Source organism: Vipera berus (genome assembly GCF_964194415.1).
Source record: "Vipera berus genome assembly, chromosome: 2".
NCBI lineage: Eukaryota > Metazoa > Chordata > Lepidosauria > Squamata > Viperidae > Vipera > Vipera berus.
Genome location: NC_138203.1, coordinates 37313715 through 37334677, shown reverse-complemented (window position 1 = coordinate 37334677; position 20963 = coordinate 37313715). Strand labels below are relative to the sequence as shown.

The window sequence follows — 20963 nt, the reverse complement described above, 5'->3', positions numbered from 1 at the left end:
AATCACGCTCCTGCATCACAGTAGCCAGACGGTACCTTTTACCTTCATGCATCACCATCAACCCAACTGGGATCTCCCATCTGAATCTTATATCTCGTTGTTTGAGCTCTTGCACAAGAAATGTAAAATCCTTCCTTCTCCTTAAAATCTTTGGAGGAATTTCTTTTAGAACCAAAACTTCTTGATCAGCAATCACAACTTTAGAATCATAGGCAGCTTGTATAACTTCATCTCTAATTTCCCTCTTTACAAAATAAACCACCACATCTCTAGGCAGCTTTCTCTGTCTAGCAATCCATGAATTCACACGAAACACTTTATCCATGCCTCCCTTTATTTCAGATGCTGGCTGATTCAATACCACTTCCAGAGCCTCCGAAATCAGCTGCTTTAGATCTTCCTTAATATTCTCTTTTAAGCCTCTGATTCTAACAGCAAACTGCATCTGATAATATTGAGCAAGACTCAATTCTCTGTCCATTTTATCTCTTAAATCTTCATTCTCCAATACTTTTGCTTCTAATATGGCATTCTTTTGAGTCAAATCTTCCACTTTTTCCTCCAGATCTTCCACACATTCAGCCACTTTATACACTGAAGACAAAATGTCTACCTTCATCACACTAAACTTCTGTTCCATCCTCTCTTCCATTCTCTCCTCCAATTTCTCCAATTTCTCCTCCATCCGTGCAAATTTATCTCCCATTGATTCCAGAATTACCTGGGCATGTTTTTCAAGAGCATCTTGTAGATCCTTCGGTGTCAATACATCAGGAGGATGCAACGCCTGCAATGATGATTGTTGCGTCGGAGAAGTTCCAGCACTCCGAAGAGTTTTTGAGGGAGGTTTAGCCGCCATCTTTTAGTTTCACTTGTGACGCACTTTCACTTTAAGTTTAAAAAAGTCCATCAAGCTCGAGAGTAAAATATAATAATCCTCTTCATCTTTTCCTCTTGTACCGCTCTGCCTGCTCCTTTTATTCCATAGTCCTTCCTTCAGGCAGGGGTGGTCGCAAACGCCTGGCTCTGCTCCAAGAAATCCGGAGCAGAGACGCTGACCAGCTGGGAGCAACCCAGGCTACGGGGGAGTTCGATCCTTCAGCCGCCCAAGCTACAAGCTCAGGCGGCCCCGGAGAACTCAACCCCTACCTGGGGCCTCACCCCCTCCTCTTCTCCCGAGGAGGGGGCTTCAAATTCACCCGAACAGCTGATCGGCGCTGTTTCGGGTGAAAATTACTCAGCTGAGCCGCGGGCAGCCCGGGAAGGCTGTCTCCGGCGCCGCGCAGCCACCGGAAGTCCCCCATCATCTAATTTCTTAATTTCACTTAGCCTTTTTTTTTTTGCCCAACATCTTCCCTGTTCAATATGCTTCGATGAATCAAAGAATCTTCCCATAATCTTATAAATGTTGTTGCAGGTACAAAAGGCAAAACAGGTAAGCTGTTTTTATAGGAAGGTTTCACCCCTTGGTATTCATTAAAAATCTTTCCCTTTTTTCCTTTCTTGATTTCATTTATTTTTTATCTCTCAAGTTCTCATAATTCTTCTGGCAAAGTCCATTTTGCCAAATCATTTTTCTTATCCTTAAACTTGTTTTGTAATCTTAAAGTGTGGTTTGTCTTTTCCATGTCCAGAATTTCCTGTAATTTTTTTCCCCATCTGGGTTAAGTCACTTTGGCTAGACTAGGAAGTTAAACTATCCTCTTCTCCTGCCAGTTTCTGGAGGGCTTTTCCCAAACCAATTGGATCAACCACCATCTCTCCACAATCAGCAGGACTTCCCCCCTTCTAAGTTGCTTCTACAGGACAACTTCAGGCCCATTTAGGGTCCCCTAGCAGGCAGAAATCAGCCATAGGGTGCAGAGCTCTGTGATCCCTCGGCTGCTGCGCTACTGCACAAAACTGGAAGTCCCTCTGCCAATCATTTTTCATCAAGTTGGCAGGACTTACCAGATATATGTGTGTATGTATACATTATCTATGCCACTCAGACAATTTAATTCATTAAACTGAATTATTTTATATATGCAGAGTTATAGCATCAAAATGCAGATGCATAAAGGCAAAATAACCAAATATAAAACTCCTTTATAACTGTCCTATAGGTCTTCAGGAGTTTCCTTTAATAGCAATGCTACAATAGTGCAATGATTATAACACTTGTCTTGCAAATAGAAGGTTGTTGGTAAAGATCTGAAATAATTTTATTACTGTTTTTTTTCCCGCTGAGCTGTCTACTGTACTTTTCCTTCGGCTTTTTCTTGTCTTTGGTCAGTCCAGTAGCATATTGTTTCAGCATTTTTTGAATGACTTAATGTAGGTTCACATGAAATCCTTCCATTTCAAGTGACTGGAAAACTGATGAAAAGATGCATCACTGCACTTAATAAAGAAAGAGGTACCCAGGGAAATGTGGGTAGTAAACAGAAAAGAGAAAGAATAATTGAAGCTGTAGAAAACTTAACTAAGTTAATCCTTTAAGTATGGTAGCATTTTTCCTTTTGCAAAATACTGTATAAATTGTTGGGATTAACTGTAGCAAAGTAAAGTGCCATCCAAAACAAATAGTCAACTTAAGTGGAAAGAACACTTTAAATTCACAGCAGAAAAACTCACTTGGAGATTACATTTGTGAAGGGAAGTGGGGGGGGAAAGAGCAACAGCTAACTATTTTTGCCTTCCAAAAACAGCAAAGGGGAAGAAGCAGATGATTACACCCTAAGCCTAACCCTATCCTTCATTTCAGATTTGGAACAAGGTTAGCCAGTTGCTGCTGCCTGCTGGGTGGTATATACGGTACAAATATTAAAGTACATTTTAAAAAAAATAAAAAAAATCTTGTAATCATAAAATGTTTTATTTTTTGTCTCACAAGTTGTTTATCTGAGTGTTTATTATGCTGAATATTCCTTATTAATGGATCCATGATATTTTAGTACATGAAGCAGTCGGAAGGGAGGTTAGTTATGCAAAGACTAGAGAGTAGGAATGTTAATATGCATTGCAAGCATCAGCTTCCATACAGGAATAGAGGCTTAAAAAGGAGTCAAGATAGCAATCAGTGAGGGACCTCAAAGCCCCACCTTTTTTGTATGTCAAGGTCTTCGGCATGTACAAAGGGCTTGGGCTTCAGTCGTATTGCCATGCCTGCCATCTTGCCTTTTTGACACCTTCATCCATTGATGCCTATGATCAGAGGACAAATAATTGTCCTTAACCTCAGTAAACCATACATCCTTAGCTAAAACCCAGTAAGTATTAGATGCCTTAGATCAGACATGTCAAACACAAGGCCCGGGGCCCAGATCTGGCCCACAAAGTGGTTTCATGCGGCCCGCGAAGCCATCCTGGAAACAGTGAGGGAACGGCCCCCGCTGCCTTGGCCCTGGCCCAGAGACTCTCCTTCTGCCAGAGACCCTCAGATCTTTCCCACTCCTGCCCAGGCCCCCATAGGCACCCTTGATGTGAACGATGTAGAGCTGGCCATGCCCACCCAGTAGGCCATACGCACTCTAGCCACGCCCACCCAGTAGGCCACGCCCACCCTGGCCATACCCACCCGGCCCCTTGAGGGCAACCGCAATGCTGATGCGGCCCTCAATGAAATTGAGTTTGACACCCCTGCCTTAGATATTAACTTTTGAAAAAGAAATCTATCAGAAAATCTATCAGAAAAACTTGTAGTAAGTACTTTCAAATATATGTTTGATAATCTCCCCTTTATTAATCATGCAGCCCCTGTTCTATGGACAGATCCCTACTCTTCTATCTTTCCAAAGACTGTTCAAGACATGGCTTTTCTCACAAATGTTGGAATGGGCAAGGTCCAGAAAGTGTGGTTGATGACACCAGGTTTTTCTGTTTTTAATTTTTTGTTGGTGGTTTTATATCATTTTATTGCTTGTAAGCTGCCTAGAATTGGTTTTAAAATGGGTAGCTGTACAAATGTTAAATAAATAAAATGTTATTGTGCTAGCAATATCATGGTTGCATTTGTGCATCATTGAAAATCACCAGCTAGCAATAAATCTACTTATAGAACTGCTTTTTCAGTTGAAAAACAAATTCTTCCCTTGTACCAATTTATCTGGAAAGAGAAAACTTTATGAGTCATTCTGTAGACTTGCCATAGATTTTAGAAAGCAAAGTATGGCAAATATAAAGAAGTAAATGGTTTTGTACTTCTCTACATTTCATACCCATGATCAGTTCAATTTCTAGTAAACAAGAAGAAATCGATTCAAATCAGTATGTTTTATTGGATTCACAAGACTTATTTTTTTATGATATTCCAGAACTTCATGTATGCTCTTGGCACAAAAAAAACTGTGACTGTAATGGAAACTGAGAAGTCTTTCAAATATTGTGTCTGTTGGCAAAGTATAACCAATTACACTAATGTACAAATTCTGAAAACAAGCTTCTCCTGAAAGGGACAGAGAATCAGAACTCTATTCTAAAAAAGGGGACTTTGAAATGTGTGCCACCACATGTTTTTCCAGTTCTGTTTCAATTCCCCAAGCTTGCAATCAGTTGAAAATGAGAAATTATAAATATGAACTGTGCTATCTAAAATGAGCTAGTATTAATCTTATTTTTTTAAAAAATCTCTTTTTAAAAGGTAAGTTGTGTTCTATGAATGTGTTATGAGTTTTTATATAACAAGAATATTAGGATCCTTAAATGAAATAAAATAAAGCTTACGATTTTTTTTCTGCAATGGTAAGTGCATACACCCATTTGGTTGCTCCATTTCAGAGTTCAAGCAAGGCTCGATTCCTAAAGGCTTATCCAGACTATCAGATTTCCTTGTCTCAGAAAGTTTTGGAAGGATAAAGTGGAAAACATTGCCCTGTTTTAGCTCCTAGGGACATGTTTTTATGCTTCACTTCTGCAGTAAACTTTTCCATATTCTGTTGCCTCAAGCATTGATGGTCTTTGAAGAAATATTTAAGCTTGATGTAGGCTAACCTACAATAACAGTTTTAATGACTATTATGCAGAATCAGGAACATCCCTATAAATGAATCAGTGTTTTCCATACTCTGTAATATCTTTTCTAGGAATGCTATAACAGCTCAGTGTGTATAACACTTGTCTTGTAATCAGAATCTGGTTGGTTCACAACCCTGCAGACCTTTTGTCTCTGTTGTTATTTTTTTTCCCCTTGAGCTTTCTACTTTTCCCATCCGTAAAGTTTTCACCACTTTTTTTCAGTCATCTAATACAGAACGTTACCTACGAACAACTGTAGATTATTCAGGTTATTTGGAAGCTAAGGATGAATGACTGAAAAAGGATTAAACAATGTACTGTGAAAATTATAAAAACAAAAAATATATAGTTTCAAAAGACCAAATAAGATAATAAATGGTCTCTTCTGCTTTGTCAAGGACTCAATTTTAAATGTATTAAATATTTTCAGTTTCCATACATTAGAAGGCAAAGTTTATGGAAGATCACAGTGCATTGAAGGCAAATAGTTTTGGGAGGGATAGTAAGGGCTATAGGCCACATTATCAGGAAGATTTTAATGTGTTTGAGCAACATGGTGGAACTAAGGTAACATACGACATACGACCGACAATCTTTGCTGGCATGGCAAGTTTCTAGTTGTTTTGGAACTGTTGGTGAGACCATTAAAAGTCGTTGGCACTGTTTGAATTTGTTCTACCAGCAGCAAGATCTGACTGCTGGCCCAGTGATGGATTGTATTGCAAATCAGGGCTGTTTCCAGAGGAGGCAGAGGAGGAGAGGACCTGGAGCTTATGGAGTGAAGGAACTGGATGAGGCAGGCCCAGAGGAAGGGAGTGGGGCTTTTGGAGGAGTTGGTGGCAGCAGCAGCATGCTCCAGGGGCGAAAAGAAGCAAGGCCTCTTTAAGGAAAAGGTGGAAGAGTCAGGATCAGAAAAAGGAAAGAAGGCGAGGTTGTCGGAATACAAGTGAATTTGAGGGCTAATCCACATGGAGTCCCATTTCCATCTGTCCTGTGTACCATCGTTCACTCCCTAGAGACTAAAATGGACAATGTGAAATTTGAGCAGGCCACGAACAAGAAGTATATATCGGAGGTGGTGACCCTTTGAGAGCTGTATGCAATGAAATTTCATTTTGATGTATGCCGATTGGTGTACATTCAAAGTGACAATAAAGTTATCATTATCATTGGGAGGGCAGGGCTTGTTTGACTATGGTATGTATAGTAAACCACACATTTAGGACTAATCATGCTGCATGAACCAGCTAGATTCATGAATCATGATAAGCCATTAAGTATGGGTTGCTCATTACCCAATAAGTTAAGCCACAAAGAAGCAAACTAACGTTGTGTGGATCAGATTAATATTGTTCAAAAAGAATCAGTTGTGCTTGGTCAACTTTTCCCAAATGAGCACAGATTTCAACTTTTAGAATGCTTCAGCCAGCACAGCACCACTGCTGAAAATACTGGCGCTGAGGTGCAGCTGAGGAAGCTGAGGCACTTGGAGAATGCCCATTTTGAGGAACACTGATGTAGGGAATATGGTTATAAACTTCTCTGTACAAGCCTCCATATATGAGGATTCACACAGGCAGTTTATTCTGTGTCTAACTGATAAATACATAGTAGTTCTGTTCAAGATAAATAGTCACAGAAAAAGGCTTATTGAATAAGCTATTTGGTCTCCATTTTCTCTCAAGGCCATGTAGATAATGGCAAGTGTTTATAATTATAAAAACTGCAGGGTTGTGGTTTTTTTAAAATCTATTTAGTAGCTAGACATCTAATGTTGTTTTAGTTCCACACTAAATGAATTTGATTTTGAACCATCTGATCCTTATCTTGAGAACCAGTTTGATGTAGTGGTTAAGATACAATGCTAAAAACAGGGGGACCATGAGTTCTAGTCCTCCAGTGGACCAATTGGGCTCCTTTCTCCTGAAGATGACATTGGCAAACCACTTCCAAAACTTTCCATGAAGACTACTGGGACTTTCCATGAAGTCCAGGCAGTTGCCAGAAGTCAACAGTATATGAAGGAGTACACATACACAGAGAGAAATACACAGAAACACAAAACTTCTTAACCTTAACCTATAATTTCCTTCTGAGATGAGCATACTGCCAGAACAATGAAATTCCACACAATGATAACTTAGTCTCACGACTGAGTTAACCCACTCAGTACAACTCAGTGGGTTAACTCAGAGCCAGAGGTCACGGGGTTCTCTTGCAACTACTTTAATACCACTACTTGTGCAAAAAGGAACTACTCGTGCAAAAAAATCTCTGGGTAGAATACACAACCAGAAAATGTTTCTGATTAAAAAGTTCTCTAAATTCAAAATTTGCAGAGGTTGTGTATCTTGCTTCAGATCCATGCCACATTCACACCCCATCCCACATCTCCCCAAAAGAAGTTAAATATACTTTTCTGAATAAAATTTATTTTACATCTCCATCTTGTTCTGGGGATAAGAATTTTTTCTGAACACATATAGGACAGTAGAGAGGTATCCCAGCTAAAGAAAATGCCAAACTGAATCTTCTGCCTAAGAAATCTTGAATTATATTCCTTCCTATGGATTCCAGGTCTTCATTTTCTTAATTATTCTTCTGAGGCTGCAGAATATTATTCTGCAGCTCTCAGCAGCTGTGCTGACTGCAGGGACCCTAACTGACAGGATAATTTCATGAGTCAGCATTCTAAATAGAAATGAATAAAAATCAGTCAGGGCAGCTGCAGTAGCAGAACCTGCAATTCTAACCTGCTTTATGTAGGTTTCAACATTTCTCTGCAGACTAATCTATAAAATGGTGAGTATGCCTGTAAGGAAGCATGCCTCTGCAGTCTGCCTCTCAGATCAGTTGAAGAACTTGCACTTGCATGCTAAATTAACTAAGGTGCAAAAAAAAAACCGGTCACAAGACGTAAAACAGTATTTATATTCTGTGTCTAAGATACAGTATGTTTTTGTTTAATGGGTACAAACAGAACAGTTCTGAATACTTAAACTGAAGTCCACTTAACCTTTAAGAATCACAATCTTTATTTTTTATGGTTTGGAAATAACAATTACTCTCTTAATGGGCAGAGTTACCCAATAGTATATTTCATTTGGTAGACAAGTAATTGTACAGCTAACTTCCTGACAAAGAGGACATTCCTAATAAAATTTCTTAATTATGTGACTCTGTAATTTTACAAGCACAAAGCAATGAGCAATAAGAGAAGGATGGAACTCAGAGGAACTGCATAAAGTGTTACTATTACAATTTCCAGATGCAATTAGCTTCTTTGCAATTTGATATTTTTGCAGTGAAGAAGATTCTTGACTATAAAAGATGAAGAGTCTACTTTTTCTGGTGCTGATTTTTTTCTGCTGGGCTGAGCATCATGCTGCTAACTTCACTCTGGAGCATGATAGAATAATTCACATCCATGGTGAGTAAAAAAAAATCAATGAACAATTGTGGTGCTGTAATAAAAAGGTTAACATTTGCTACATTTATAAAACTGATTGGCTAACTTTGCTGCAGCATTACATTTTTTATACCGCAGTGCTTTTTAGGTTGGAACTGCAGTCTGCAGTTCAGCATACCACATCTCTGTGATTTTTGCCAAAGAAGCAACGGTTACTAAAATCAAAATGCATGCATGTTAAACACAGCAAGTAAGCAATTAGGCTATCCAATAGATATCTGCCTACTCTATAATAAATAAGATCGAAAGCCCTTCACAAGGACACCTCCATAGCACAGAAATATGGTAATGATAGATTATTAAAACACAGTGATGCAAAAAAAACAGATCAGCAGCAACGTAGACAACATAAAAAGTAGCTTACCTCCCTAGATGATGCTTCCCCATTGCTTTGATTTCTATTGAATGCTACCTCTTAACATATTTATGTATATCCATTCAAATCCTAAAGCGTATGATTGGCTGTGAAAAGCTTTGAGGCGATAACGGAATGCAGCTGTTTTTCAGTTCTTGCTTCAGCAGCTAAGGATCATCCTGTATGTAGCAAACCAATACATTTATTTATGCAAAAGTGACAGGCAGGATAAATGTCATGCAGCTTCTCTGCTTTGTATAGCTTACATTTTGACAATTTAAACTATACAGCCTATAGATATGCAGGATAAACTCTTGAGAGTCGGTGCAATGTAGTGAATGCTGGCCTCATTATAAATTGTGTTGCATGTTGATACTTAGAAGGAAATGTTGAGCATCAGACAACTTCGGGAGGATTCTAAGGGAGCAGTTATTGTTTTTAGAATTATTATCAAGCTGCTAATACTCCTTTGGACCATAATGTGAAAATTCCCTGCCTACTTTACATGAGAATGTAAAACTTTTAAATGTTTCAGTTTTGGAATTTTGCTCTAAAAATGTTCAATTTAATGTTCAATTTAATGTTTGATTAATGTTTGTTTATAAATAAGCATTTTGAAGGATTTTGCATAGTAATGGGCATCAGCAATTTAAGGGAACAGAAAAAAACCCCCAAAAGTTACATGATAATTGGCAAAGAATATACCCTAAACTGAAAATATGGCTATCTAAATACTTAAGAAAGTTGACATAGAATCAGTAAAATACATGGCCCCAAATACATGGCTTAGAAGTAACTGGGAAAGGGGGGGAGGGGGAGGGAGGGATTGGTAGGGGAGGGGGAGGGGGGATTGTTAAAGATAAAATGTATTTTAAAACTTTTCAATAAAAAAAAAAGAAGTAACTGTTTTGAAGGAAGGTAAATGATGATGATGATGATGATGATGATGATGATGGAGAGTCTTTAAAGGAAGAAGGTTCCCAAAATAGTTTAACAATTGATTAAATTATTGTAGAAGTTTCTCTGTTTTCAAACTGAAAGCCATTGTCAGAGAAGCTTCAGTCTAGATTTCCCACACTGAACAAAGATTAAATAGCCTTCAAGAGGCCAGAGAACATTTTAACACTAGTGAAAAAGCCTATGCAATTTGGGTACAATTGGTAATTAATGCACTTGAAGATCAGGCACAAGAGTCCCAGTTCAAATAATGATGATTTTTTTAGTCATAAATTTATATTTTGAACAGGGGTTCATGTATACATAGGAATAAGTGTACTCATACTTATTATACTCATGTATATTCATATATAATTATACTTGAATAATTCTTCCTGAATTTGGTGACTTACAGATAGATTGAACTCAACTTTCATGGTGCGTTGGAGGCTACTAAATTTTATCACTATTTGTAGTTGTCACCCATTTTTTAATCATGAATTTGTTTTTAGCTCTTCTATTTATAGTTGCAATTAGTGATACAATTAATTTAATTTGGATTAAGCTCATCTGAATTCTACATCAACAAATAATGAGAAGGTATTGATCAGGAATCATATGTGGCAATAATAATAATCTATGAAAATTATTTAGGGGATTTGTTGCAAGATAAAGGGCTAACATTTTTGCACTTTTGCCTCTCTTGTGACAGAAATGAACAACTTAACTGAAAATGCCAAATCAAAATAAAATGATTCACTGGTTCCACAGTTAACACCAAAGGATTTCTACTTACAAAACAAAATTCAACACGTATAATCAAAGCAATGAGCCTCTACAAAAAGACATCATCACTTTTCATTCACTTTAGAGCACAAGTTATTTAAGATGACACAGTTCTGCAGAAGCCAAATAGGCAGAAATCCAAGGATTTATCATTGGTCAATATGTATGTTCATCAAATATAAAAAAATCAATACCATAAATTTGTACATTGTGTTTATAAAGTGATTTTTCCATTAGATGTTTCTAGCAAATTTGTCAATGCTAAAAATCTATTTAAAAAGGGAATAAAATGCAATTTTCACCACACATGTGTACTTAGCATCATGGTTCATTGAATATGATGAGATTTATTTCTCTTCTGTGGTGGTGAAAATATAACTGGAATATGTTTTCCACATTTGAGATGATCACAGAGTGTTCCAGATAACAGCAACTGAGATAATAAGGAGTATGGAAATAAAAATTAAAGAGGAGTAGTTGAAGGTGTTAAATTCATTTTGCCTGGAGAAGAAAGGATTCCTGGGAGACATGATAGCTAACTTCCAGTAGCTGAGAGCTGTTACACAGATAATGGGGCAGAATTATTAGAGTTATTTCAGAAAACAGCACATGAAAAATGTGTTAAAATAATATATATCGGTTGTTAATTCTTAAGTAATGTTCAACAATGGAAGACATTATGGCCATTTTTCAAAAGTGCTTTAGTAGAATATTCCTGCTTTGGGCATAAAGTTGGACAAAATGATTCTTAAAGTACTTTTCAAGCCTTTCACTCTGTGATTCTATGAAATATGCACGATATATATATGCCCCAAACATGCACATATTTTTCCTTCCTTTCAGAATTGCATTTTTCACAAGATGGAACAGGCCTAAATGGTCCTAGGATATGAGAATCCTATTTGTCAAGATTACAGCTGCAAATAAGTGGAGTGTGTGTGTACCTATAAACTCATTCATATTGTTGGAATATGCAACAGTTATGGTGAAGTGCCCTGTGAGATAGTAAGAGCACTAGGTGGCACTATTATTTTAGAAAAGTTTGTAAAAATAGGAATATGAAATTATCTGGAAGGAGGACAAGAAAGGTGCTTCTGATCAGGCATGGACATGCTCATTGTTCCTGTCAGCATCTGCACCTTTTCTGGGCTCACATGGTAGTTTTGTGGTCCCAGGCGAAAAAAAGTACAAATCCAAAAAAATACATGCCTGCTTTAAGGAACTGTTAGCAGGTACAGTAAGATTCTGATTGTGGATCCAAAGGACTTTTCCCACATCAGATCCAAACAGCTGCACTATTCTTAGAAACAGAATAGGATGAAAAATTCCTTTTCTCCTTCTTGTAACTATGTCCTTCCTGAATGCCGAGGGAGGGAGGGAGGGAGGGAGGGAGGGAGGAAGGAAGGAAGGAAGGAAGGAAGGAAGGAAGGAAGGAAGGAAGGAAGGAAGGAAGGAAGGAAGGAAGGAAGGAAGGAAGGAAATCATAAATGGAACATAAATGGATCATTCACTGAAATGGTCACCAAGTATGCTTAAAGTTTTACTTCAGCTTTTGTTTGGTCTACAGACCTGCAAAGTTAGTCTCAAGTTATTTTTTATCATTCTCTGTATTATCACAGATTTTTCATATCAGTTTATCTCTTGTATCAGTTTATCTCTTGTATGTGTGCATAGTAGCATAAATATCTAATGACTAGATTTTAGACCAGTGTAGCCATCCTGAAAAGCTTTCATTTTTCAACATTCTTATATTGCACCATACAAGCTATAAAAAGTTCAGGCTTAAAGATTCTTAAAATCACATATGGTGAATTATTTTTACTACTTACTGTAATCTCCTGCAAAGAAAAAGTCATCAAGGACAAGGTACTATCAATTTCAGGAAACCATTCTGAACTTTTCAAATTTAATTGACAGATATGGATAAGAATGGTTTCCCATGTTAGTCTCTGTCAAAGCTCTTTTTGGGCAGGTTTTATTGGTTCTTTCATCTTGCAAAACTCCAATAATTTTCTTAACTTAGATTCTATCTCCCCATCACTGTCCCATTGTAAATGAATAATTTATAAATAATTTATTCAACCAAAATGAATTGGAACTTATTTCCAAATCAAACTTTCTATATGGGGGGAGAAGGGTTAATGATAACAATTGAAATGAATCTCTATTATTACTACTATTGTTATTCATTCATATATAGAAGGCATAAAGAATAATAAATGACTGATAATTTCGGGATCTAATAAATTCATTGTTTTTTATGCATTCTGCTTTCAACACTCTAACAATAAAGAGAGTTGTATTTCCATTCTAGTTCAGAGTTCTTGTAAAATATTTTGAAAAAAAATAGAATCAGGCTGATACTGTGGCTGACTGCCATGTTCAGATTGGGAATTCCAGTTTTCCCCAGGGCAGAAATGTATTATATAATATTTATGACTAAGTGAGGCTCTTTGGTTTTTGTGACAGTTTAAAATATAATTTGCATGTAAGCTTTCAGCACATATTTATGTGGCTGAGAATCACTGAAACTTAATTAGTGGGAAAAAATGAATCATATTCTGATAAATGAAAATAAAAATGTTTTTCAGGAAAAAAAAGTTTTTCAGAACATTAATTTAACAAACTCATTTTTCCCCAGCATATGGTAATTTGGTGTAATGATTAAGGCATCATGCCTAAGAAACCATGTGTTGTAGTCCCATTTTAGGTATAAAGCCAGCTGGGTGACCTTGGGCCAGTTACTCTCTCTCAGCTCTAGGAAGGAGGCAATAGCAAGCCACTATTGAAAAACCTTGCCAAGAAAACTGCAGGGAGTAGTCCAGGCATCTGCTATGAGTCAACACTGCCTTAAAGGCACCACAGTCCCCCACCCAAAAAAAGGATTCCACTTCTTGGAATTGATTTCAGGTGTCATGAAAGGACAGAGAATTCTTACAAGCAATTCTAGTGGTCTCGAACCATCTTTCCTTGGAAGCTTGTGGAGGAAGTGCAAGAGGCTCTGAAGAAAACAAATGATTTGAGCCCAAGCAGGGCTGAGATTGGTGTAGAAATCATATTGGTCACACTTGTGAATGGAGACAGTCGAATCAGGAGAATGCCAATCCGTTTGGACAGTCTCTGAAGTAATCAAGAGAGGGTACTTCTGTGCAGTCACCATCCATATTCCTTAGGGGTTAGTTCCAGTCAGTGCTAATAGTGGAGGTGAGATATGGCCAGAAACCCCCAGTTCTTGCAGTCTCTCGGGGATCTGACCTTACTTCACTCCTTTCAGACACCTACATGAATCTGGGGGGTGGGGGGTTATATGTTGGTACAGGATTTGGTATTAGTATGCAGAAATTGTGCACTTGTGCATCTTGTCTCTAGGGTAATGCTAACCGGGTGCCTGGAGATTGTCCGAATCTGGATAGGAAATAATATTTGTGAGCTGCTATAACCAAAACTGACTTTCTGCAGCTCACATAAAATTCAATAAATCCCATATAAAAATTAAAAATACAGCACCAGAATGCCCAGAAAATAATAAAAGACGAAAACAACAATCCAAAGTAGTCAAACTGAATTCTTCCAACATTGAGTGACTTTGGATTTGTGGAATTCCTGGGAAATTCTCTGACTCTCAATAAGGTTATATTATCCATGATCAGAGATAGATGCAATTTTAGAGTTCTCCTAGACTTACAGTTCCCGCTTTAAAAACAGAGGGCACTTTTATCTAAGAGAGTTTTTGCAAAGTTACACCTTAAGTGCCAGTTATGATTTTTCCTTGACCCTATTCACAGACACTCATGCTCTAGTCACCATCAGTTGGGCTACTATAATATACATTACCCAGGGCTAGCTTTGAAGAAGATTCAGTAGCTACAATTGGTAGAAAATGTGGAAGCCCGGGCAATGATGAATGTATCTCGATATACTCAGTAACATCTGCTGATTCAGAAGCAGCATTGGCTACCCGTGAATTTGGAGATATAATTCAAGGTGCTGGTTGTCACCTTACATTACATCCAGAAATCAATTGGTACCCTACAGTATATGGCTTGCAACCTGGTTATCTGAAGGACTGCCTTGGCTATATTTATTGACCCATCCAACCACATCAAATTAGGTTAGTTTTTTCCAGGTCCTTTCTCTATACAATTGTCACTGGCATTCTCAGAAACTAGTCCTACCTTTGAGGGTTCCTTCTTTATAGCGATTCACTTGCCTTAGCCTTCAGGAAGTGTTAGACCTACATGTTCTGTTTTGCACAGCAGGGTATCCTATAATTTGAAGATGGTTTTCTGCATGTGTGACATTTCTATCTATTTTTCATCATCATCAACAACAACAATACCACCACCATCATCTTTCCAGCATTATTCCCCCAGGAACAGGATTTGATTTTTGGGTCAACGAATGCTATCTTGCATGATAAAATGTAGCCTCTGGATCATGTCTGAATTTTGATGGAGATAGTTGGAGTAGTTATTTCATATATGTTCACATTGTTAGCCATATATTGTTCATGAATGAGAGGCCTGAGAGAGAAAGAGAGAGACTACTGAATCATATTGTACATATCCATAGATTTTTACTTGCCTAGGAATGTGGCTATTTTCATCTCTGAAATAGTTTAGTGTATTTCAGCTATTCTAATCAATGTTTTTTTTCCCGTGTGTTTAGAAAATGAACCTCATCTTCTTGTGAAAGCAGAACAAACTAAAATCTTCTCACATCGTGGTGGCAGTGTTACTCTGCCATGTAAATTTTATCGTGACAATACATTACCTGTCTCAGGATTCCATAGAGTTCGTGTCAAGTGGACCAAACTCACTTCAGATTACCTCAAAGAACTGGATGTCTATGTTGAAATGGGTTACCACAAAAAAAGTTATGGTAATTTCCAAGGAAGGGTATTCTTGAAGAAAAGCACTGAAAATGATGCCTCTCTGGTAATCTCAAATTTAATGCTGGAGGATTATGGGAAATACAAATGTGAAGTCATTGAAGGTTTAGAAGATAATTCAACTGTTATAACTCTAGACTTGGATGGTAAGCTTCCCAGCTAAACAGAAATTGTTCATTAAAAATATTGCTATTACTATTGTTCAGACAATATAGCTTTCATAGCTTAATATAACAATCTATCAGAATCTAGCTATATTAGATATTTTTCTTTAATTAATAAAGAAAGATTATTGGATAAGTTAAGTTTGTTAAGCTACATTTTATTTCTGCATACATTTTTAAAGGGGGCTTTATTTATAGTTCTCTTCAAGCTTTATAAAATAATTTAATTCAACTTACGACTTTAGGGTAACCAGCTCTGTCCCTAACATCATGCAGATGCTATGTATCCATAACATCAGGACAAACCTCATGAGGGCAGAAGGCCTTGTTTATAGGTGAAAGTCTTTATGGAATCCTGATCTAGATTGTGTGAAAATGCCTCTGCATATATTATTAAATCAAACACATCTTTGCTTTAGTTTCTGTACTGTATATATTTAATTCAATTTCAAAGAAACCTGACTTCTGAACAACTCTGGGCAGAGAAAACAATATATATAGAAACAATCGTAACAGATTAAAAGACTCAGCAAGGCTGAAGGGATCAATCTTTTGGCCCTTCTGACTTAAGGCATTTTTATACTGGATGGTTCTGACTAAACAATTGAATTTGATGGGTTGGAAAAATATCTTGGCTGGAGAGTGTACTTAGCCATAGAGGCTGTTGAGTTCTTTTAAGCATTTTTAATCTACATTTCTTCCATTCTGTTTCTTAAATTAAGCATCTTATTTCAGAGGGGAAAAAATCAATTTCAAGATGGAAATGGAAGCTTTACTCATATACTAGGGCAGTATCAACAATTCTGACTGGCTGATTTGATCTAGTGTAGTTTCCAGTTTTGCTATATTCATATGGCCTTCTCACTTACAAATAGTATAGAAAGAAGTTAAGTTTCAGGTAAAGACAATAGATACTGCAGTATTTTGCTCGTGGAAATAGCATTAAAGATAAATCCAAATTTAATTTAATTTAATTTAATTTAATAACATTTATATACCGCCCTTCTCCCTGAGGACTCAGGGCGGTTCACAGGGCAGAATAAAATAGCAAATACAAACATTAAAAAAGATTAAACAATTGCCCTAGTTAAGAACAATAGAAATGCAGTGCTAAAAACCCCAAGAAAAATTAAAAGACCAAAGATAAAACAACCCCTGCAATCCCCATCAGGCTAGGCCAGCTTGTACAAACAGAAATGTCTTAAGATCGCGACGAAAGGAGCGAAGATCGGGCGCCATCCGGAGCTCTACCGGTAGCTGATTCCACAGCTCCGGAGCGCCCACAGAGAAGGATCTCCCCCTGGGGGCCACCAATCGACATTCTCTGATCGGTGGCACCCTGAGGAGGCCCTCTCTGTGGGAACGCACAGGGCGCAGGGAGCTTGATGCCGGCAGCAGATGTTCCCTGAGGTACTCCGGCCCCATGCCATGGAGTGCTTTGAACACCGTTACCAGTACCTTTAAAGCTTATTTGAAGGTTTCTCATTCCAATACACATCAAATGACAAATTTTCTGGCTGTTCATAAAGTTTATGTGCCAAAATCAAATAGTCCATTTTCTTGCTCTTTAAAAACAGACATGCTAATAATGAGGCAATGAAGCCAAAATAACTTATCTGATAGTTAAAAACCCATATTTGAGTATTGCATGAAGAACTGGTGGCATTCCATCAGGAAAGGGTGAGCTTCAGTATATGGTCTAAAGAGACAGTCAGACAAAACTCTTAGACTAAACAGTTCACTTGTTGTTAGGCCGCATTCCCAAATATAAATTTAACAGATTGCTGTTTTAGTGATAGTACAAATCTCCATTCAGTCTTCTATCTATTCTAACATATTGTAAATAATTTTTGAAATGCCTTTCAAGATGGAAATGGAAGCTTTACTCATATACTAGGGCAGTATCAACAATTCTGACTGGCTGATTTGATCTAGTGTAGTTTCCAGTTTTGCTATATTCATATGGCCTTCTCACTTACAAATAGTATAGAAAGAAGTTAAGTTTCAGGTAAAGACAATAGATACTGCAGTATTTTGCTCGTGGAAATAACATTAAAGATAAATCCAAATTTAAAGCTTATTTGAAGGTTTCTCATTCCAATACACATCAAATGACAAATTTTCTGGCTGTTCATAAAGTTTATGTGCCAAAATCAAATAGTCCATTTTCTTGCTCTTTAAAAACAGACATGCTAATAATGAGGCAATGAAGCCAAAATAACTTATCTGATAGTTGAAAACCCATATTTGAGTATTGCATGAAGAACTGGTGGCATTCCATCAGGAAAGGGTGAGCTTCAGTATATGGTCTAAAGAGACAGTCAGACAAAACTCTTAGACTAAACAGTTCACTTGTTGTTAAATTTAACAGATTGCTGTTTTAGTGATAGTACAAATCTCCATTCAGTCTTCTATCTATTCTAACATATTGTAAATAATTTTTGAAATGCCTTTCAGTTTAGGGAGAGCACCATTTTTTTTTCAGTTTCCATCTGTAAGCCTCATTTTCAGCACTGCAGGAGTGGACCAACATTTTGGGGCTGATTTTGTTTTCATTCAAAAAAAATGTGCCACTGAAAAATAAGTAAACTTGATGCTGAATTCTAGTGTATGATCTGAACATAGTGCAAAATGAAGGCTTAAGACCCTGGGCTCCTAGCATTTGATTGTCCTTCCTTGATTAATTAATTGATTAAGCAGTCATCTTTTCCTCTTGTGCTATCTTTTAGGCATTGTATTCCCTTACTTCCCACGACTGGGTCGCTATAATTTAAACTTCTATGAAGCTCAGCAAGCCTGCCTCGACCAGGATGCAGTTATAGCTTCATTTGACCAGTTATATGAAGGATGGAGGTCAGGACTGGACTGGTGCAATGCAGGCTGGCTCAATGATGGGTCAGTTCAATATCCAATTAGAGATCCCAGAGAGCCTTGTGGTGGGAAGAACACAGTGCCTGGAATCCGGAATTATGGCTTCTCAAATAAAGAACAAAACAGATATGATGTCTTTTGTTTTACCTCTCATTTTACTGGTAAGTAATTTGACTCCTTGGAAGTTTTCTGGAGTGGCTCAGCTTGGCTCTCCCTTTTCCCTCAGCATGGCTGGCTCAGGAATTCTGGGAGTTAAAGTCCACAAGTCATAAAAGAGCCAAGGTTGCCTACCCCTGCTCTAGGGAAATTAATAGAAAAATACTTATCTACACAAGAAATCTAACATGGAAAACCCTCCCTTTGAGCAGGAACTTGGTCAACTCAGAACCAGGCATTGTATGCCTCTTGAATAGCAGATGTTTGGCTTGCAGCCCACAAACAAAGGGATGCTCCCTTGCTCTGCGTACATATGCTCTGAGTATTCACAATAAAATTTATTTGTCTCAGAACATGAGAACAGTAAACATTACTATTCATTGGGCAATCCTGAGGAATGCATTTCCAAAACAAATAGGCTTTAAAGATTGTACAAATGTTTATTTGATCCAGATCCAGCTATTTTAGTTCCATAAGGGGCTGACTGAGTTGAGGCAAATAAATCTTGTGCCATTTAAGCATTATCTGAAATTTTTGGAAAAGGAATAAATACACACAATGAGTTCCAAAGAGACTGACCACTATTTATAATGAAAATTCAGTTTCTCATAAGTCCTATCATCCCATCCCATATAAATAACATAGCTAAATACCCAGATATGCTTGCACGTAATTTGGGCTTTGAGAAAAGGCTTCAAACAAGAGATAAGATTTGAATTTGCCTTTCTATAAAGGCTGTTGAATATGCTTCCTAGGTGAAGGGAGAGGTGCTGATTTTCTCTGTTTCCACCTTTTCCCTATAATCCTGTGCTGTCTTAAGCAAATGGGCCCTCTGATTCTTCCAAATAGCCTTGCAGATCAATGGAGAAATAATCAGGGATTACTGAATCAAGGAAATCACTTTGTTTTGATGAGGCATCTGTCACGTAGAATTCACACATAGTCTGGATCCATTTTTTTAAAAAAAATAGTACCTTGTATTTGACTGAAAATATTAGAGAGTACAGTATAAAATTAATTGCACTAAACATGAAAATCTAAATCTGAATTATTTAGAGACATAGAATTGTCCAATATGAATGAAATATTCACATAGTAATGACATGTAAAAGCACCTTGAGCAGTATGTACAGTATGTATGAAGTGAAGAACCATTTCTGCTGATTTAAGTGTGTCACAGTCCTTGTTCCTTCTATAGTATGCTGACAGTATTGAAATTACATGATTTAGAGATAATTAGAAGTGCTTATGCATATATTTACAAATATTTCTGAAGCAAATTTCTGCTAGGTAAGGACTCAACATTCTGTTTAACACAATAGTATCACTTCTTACCTTTCTCCGTAAGTGCATTAGAAAATTTAATCCGTAGAAAAATTCTGCATATTTATAGAAAGAATGAAATTTTTCCCCTCCTTTAATTTTAGCGATAACTATAACTATCGTAAGAATAGTTTTGAACTGTTTTACACACAAAAACATAATAAATATAATGAAATATTTTTTCTTATGAATCTTTAAAATTTATTTTAATTGCATAACTTTTTTCATATGTATTATAACCTTTTTCTATTCCATCAGGCCGTTTTTATTACCTAATACACCCGACCAAGCTGACCTATGATGAAGCTGTGCAAGCCTGCATCAATGATGGTGCACAGATTGCTAAAGTAGGCCAAATGTTTGCAGCCTGGAAACTCCTAGGATATGACCGCTGTGATGCCGGTTGGCTGGCTGATGGCAGTGTCCGATATCCCATCTCAAAGCCAAGAAAACGCTGTAGCCCTAACGAAGCAGCAGTACGCTTGGTGGGCTTTCCGGATAAAAAGCACAAGCTATATGGAGTTTACTGCTTCAGATCATACCAGTGAAAGGACCAAGAGCACAACAGTGTCCAGTTGATCAAGAACATGTGAAGATTGTTTCAATAAGAACTTATACAAATTGCCAAAACTGTGATAAATCTTTTTTTTTACTTACTATAAGGAGTCATTTCGTAAAAGCAACCAATTAATTTGTTCGACTATTATTTTTTTAAAAAAATCATTCAATAGATATTTTAAATTAATATAATTTAAAGAAAGCTCTAGGTAAGGAAGTTTTTGAAATGTAACTCTTTAAGCTACACAATTCCAACAAACATATTTTTCTTGAATGGGGCATGCAATAGCTTGATTACTAGGACTCAATTAAGGAATGTAAGGCTTATCAAAGGATAAAGTTTACATATTTGCAATGTATTAAAAGATACCAGAGAATAACGACTGAGATCTGATGTTATGAACTGTGTCCATCTTTTATTAACTGCCATTCCATGTGATTTTGTGAGCAGTTAAAAAA

At 37.1% G+C, this 20963-nt stretch overlaps 1 protein-coding gene across 1 annotated transcript in view; it reads left to right on the top strand.

Moving 5' to 3' along the window:
• Window positions 1–20494, top strand: part of HAPLN1 (hyaluronan and proteoglycan link protein 1) — a gene marked incomplete at its 3' end in the record, with an annotated part of 63351 nt that extends 42857 nt beyond the window's left edge. The window contains exons 2-5 of the mRNA XM_081321210.1: window positions 8301–8425; window positions 15210–15578; window positions 18326–18628; window positions 20205–20494. Coding sequence (XP_081177336.1) covers window positions 8326–8425; window positions 15210–15578; window positions 18326–18628; window positions 20205–20494 — 1062 coding nt within the window. The 5' untranslated portion in view covers window positions 8301–8325. The remainder of the gene's footprint in view (window positions 1–8300; window positions 8426–15209; window positions 15579–18325; window positions 18629–20204) is intronic.
• Window positions 20495–20963: the final 469 nt, after the last annotated feature.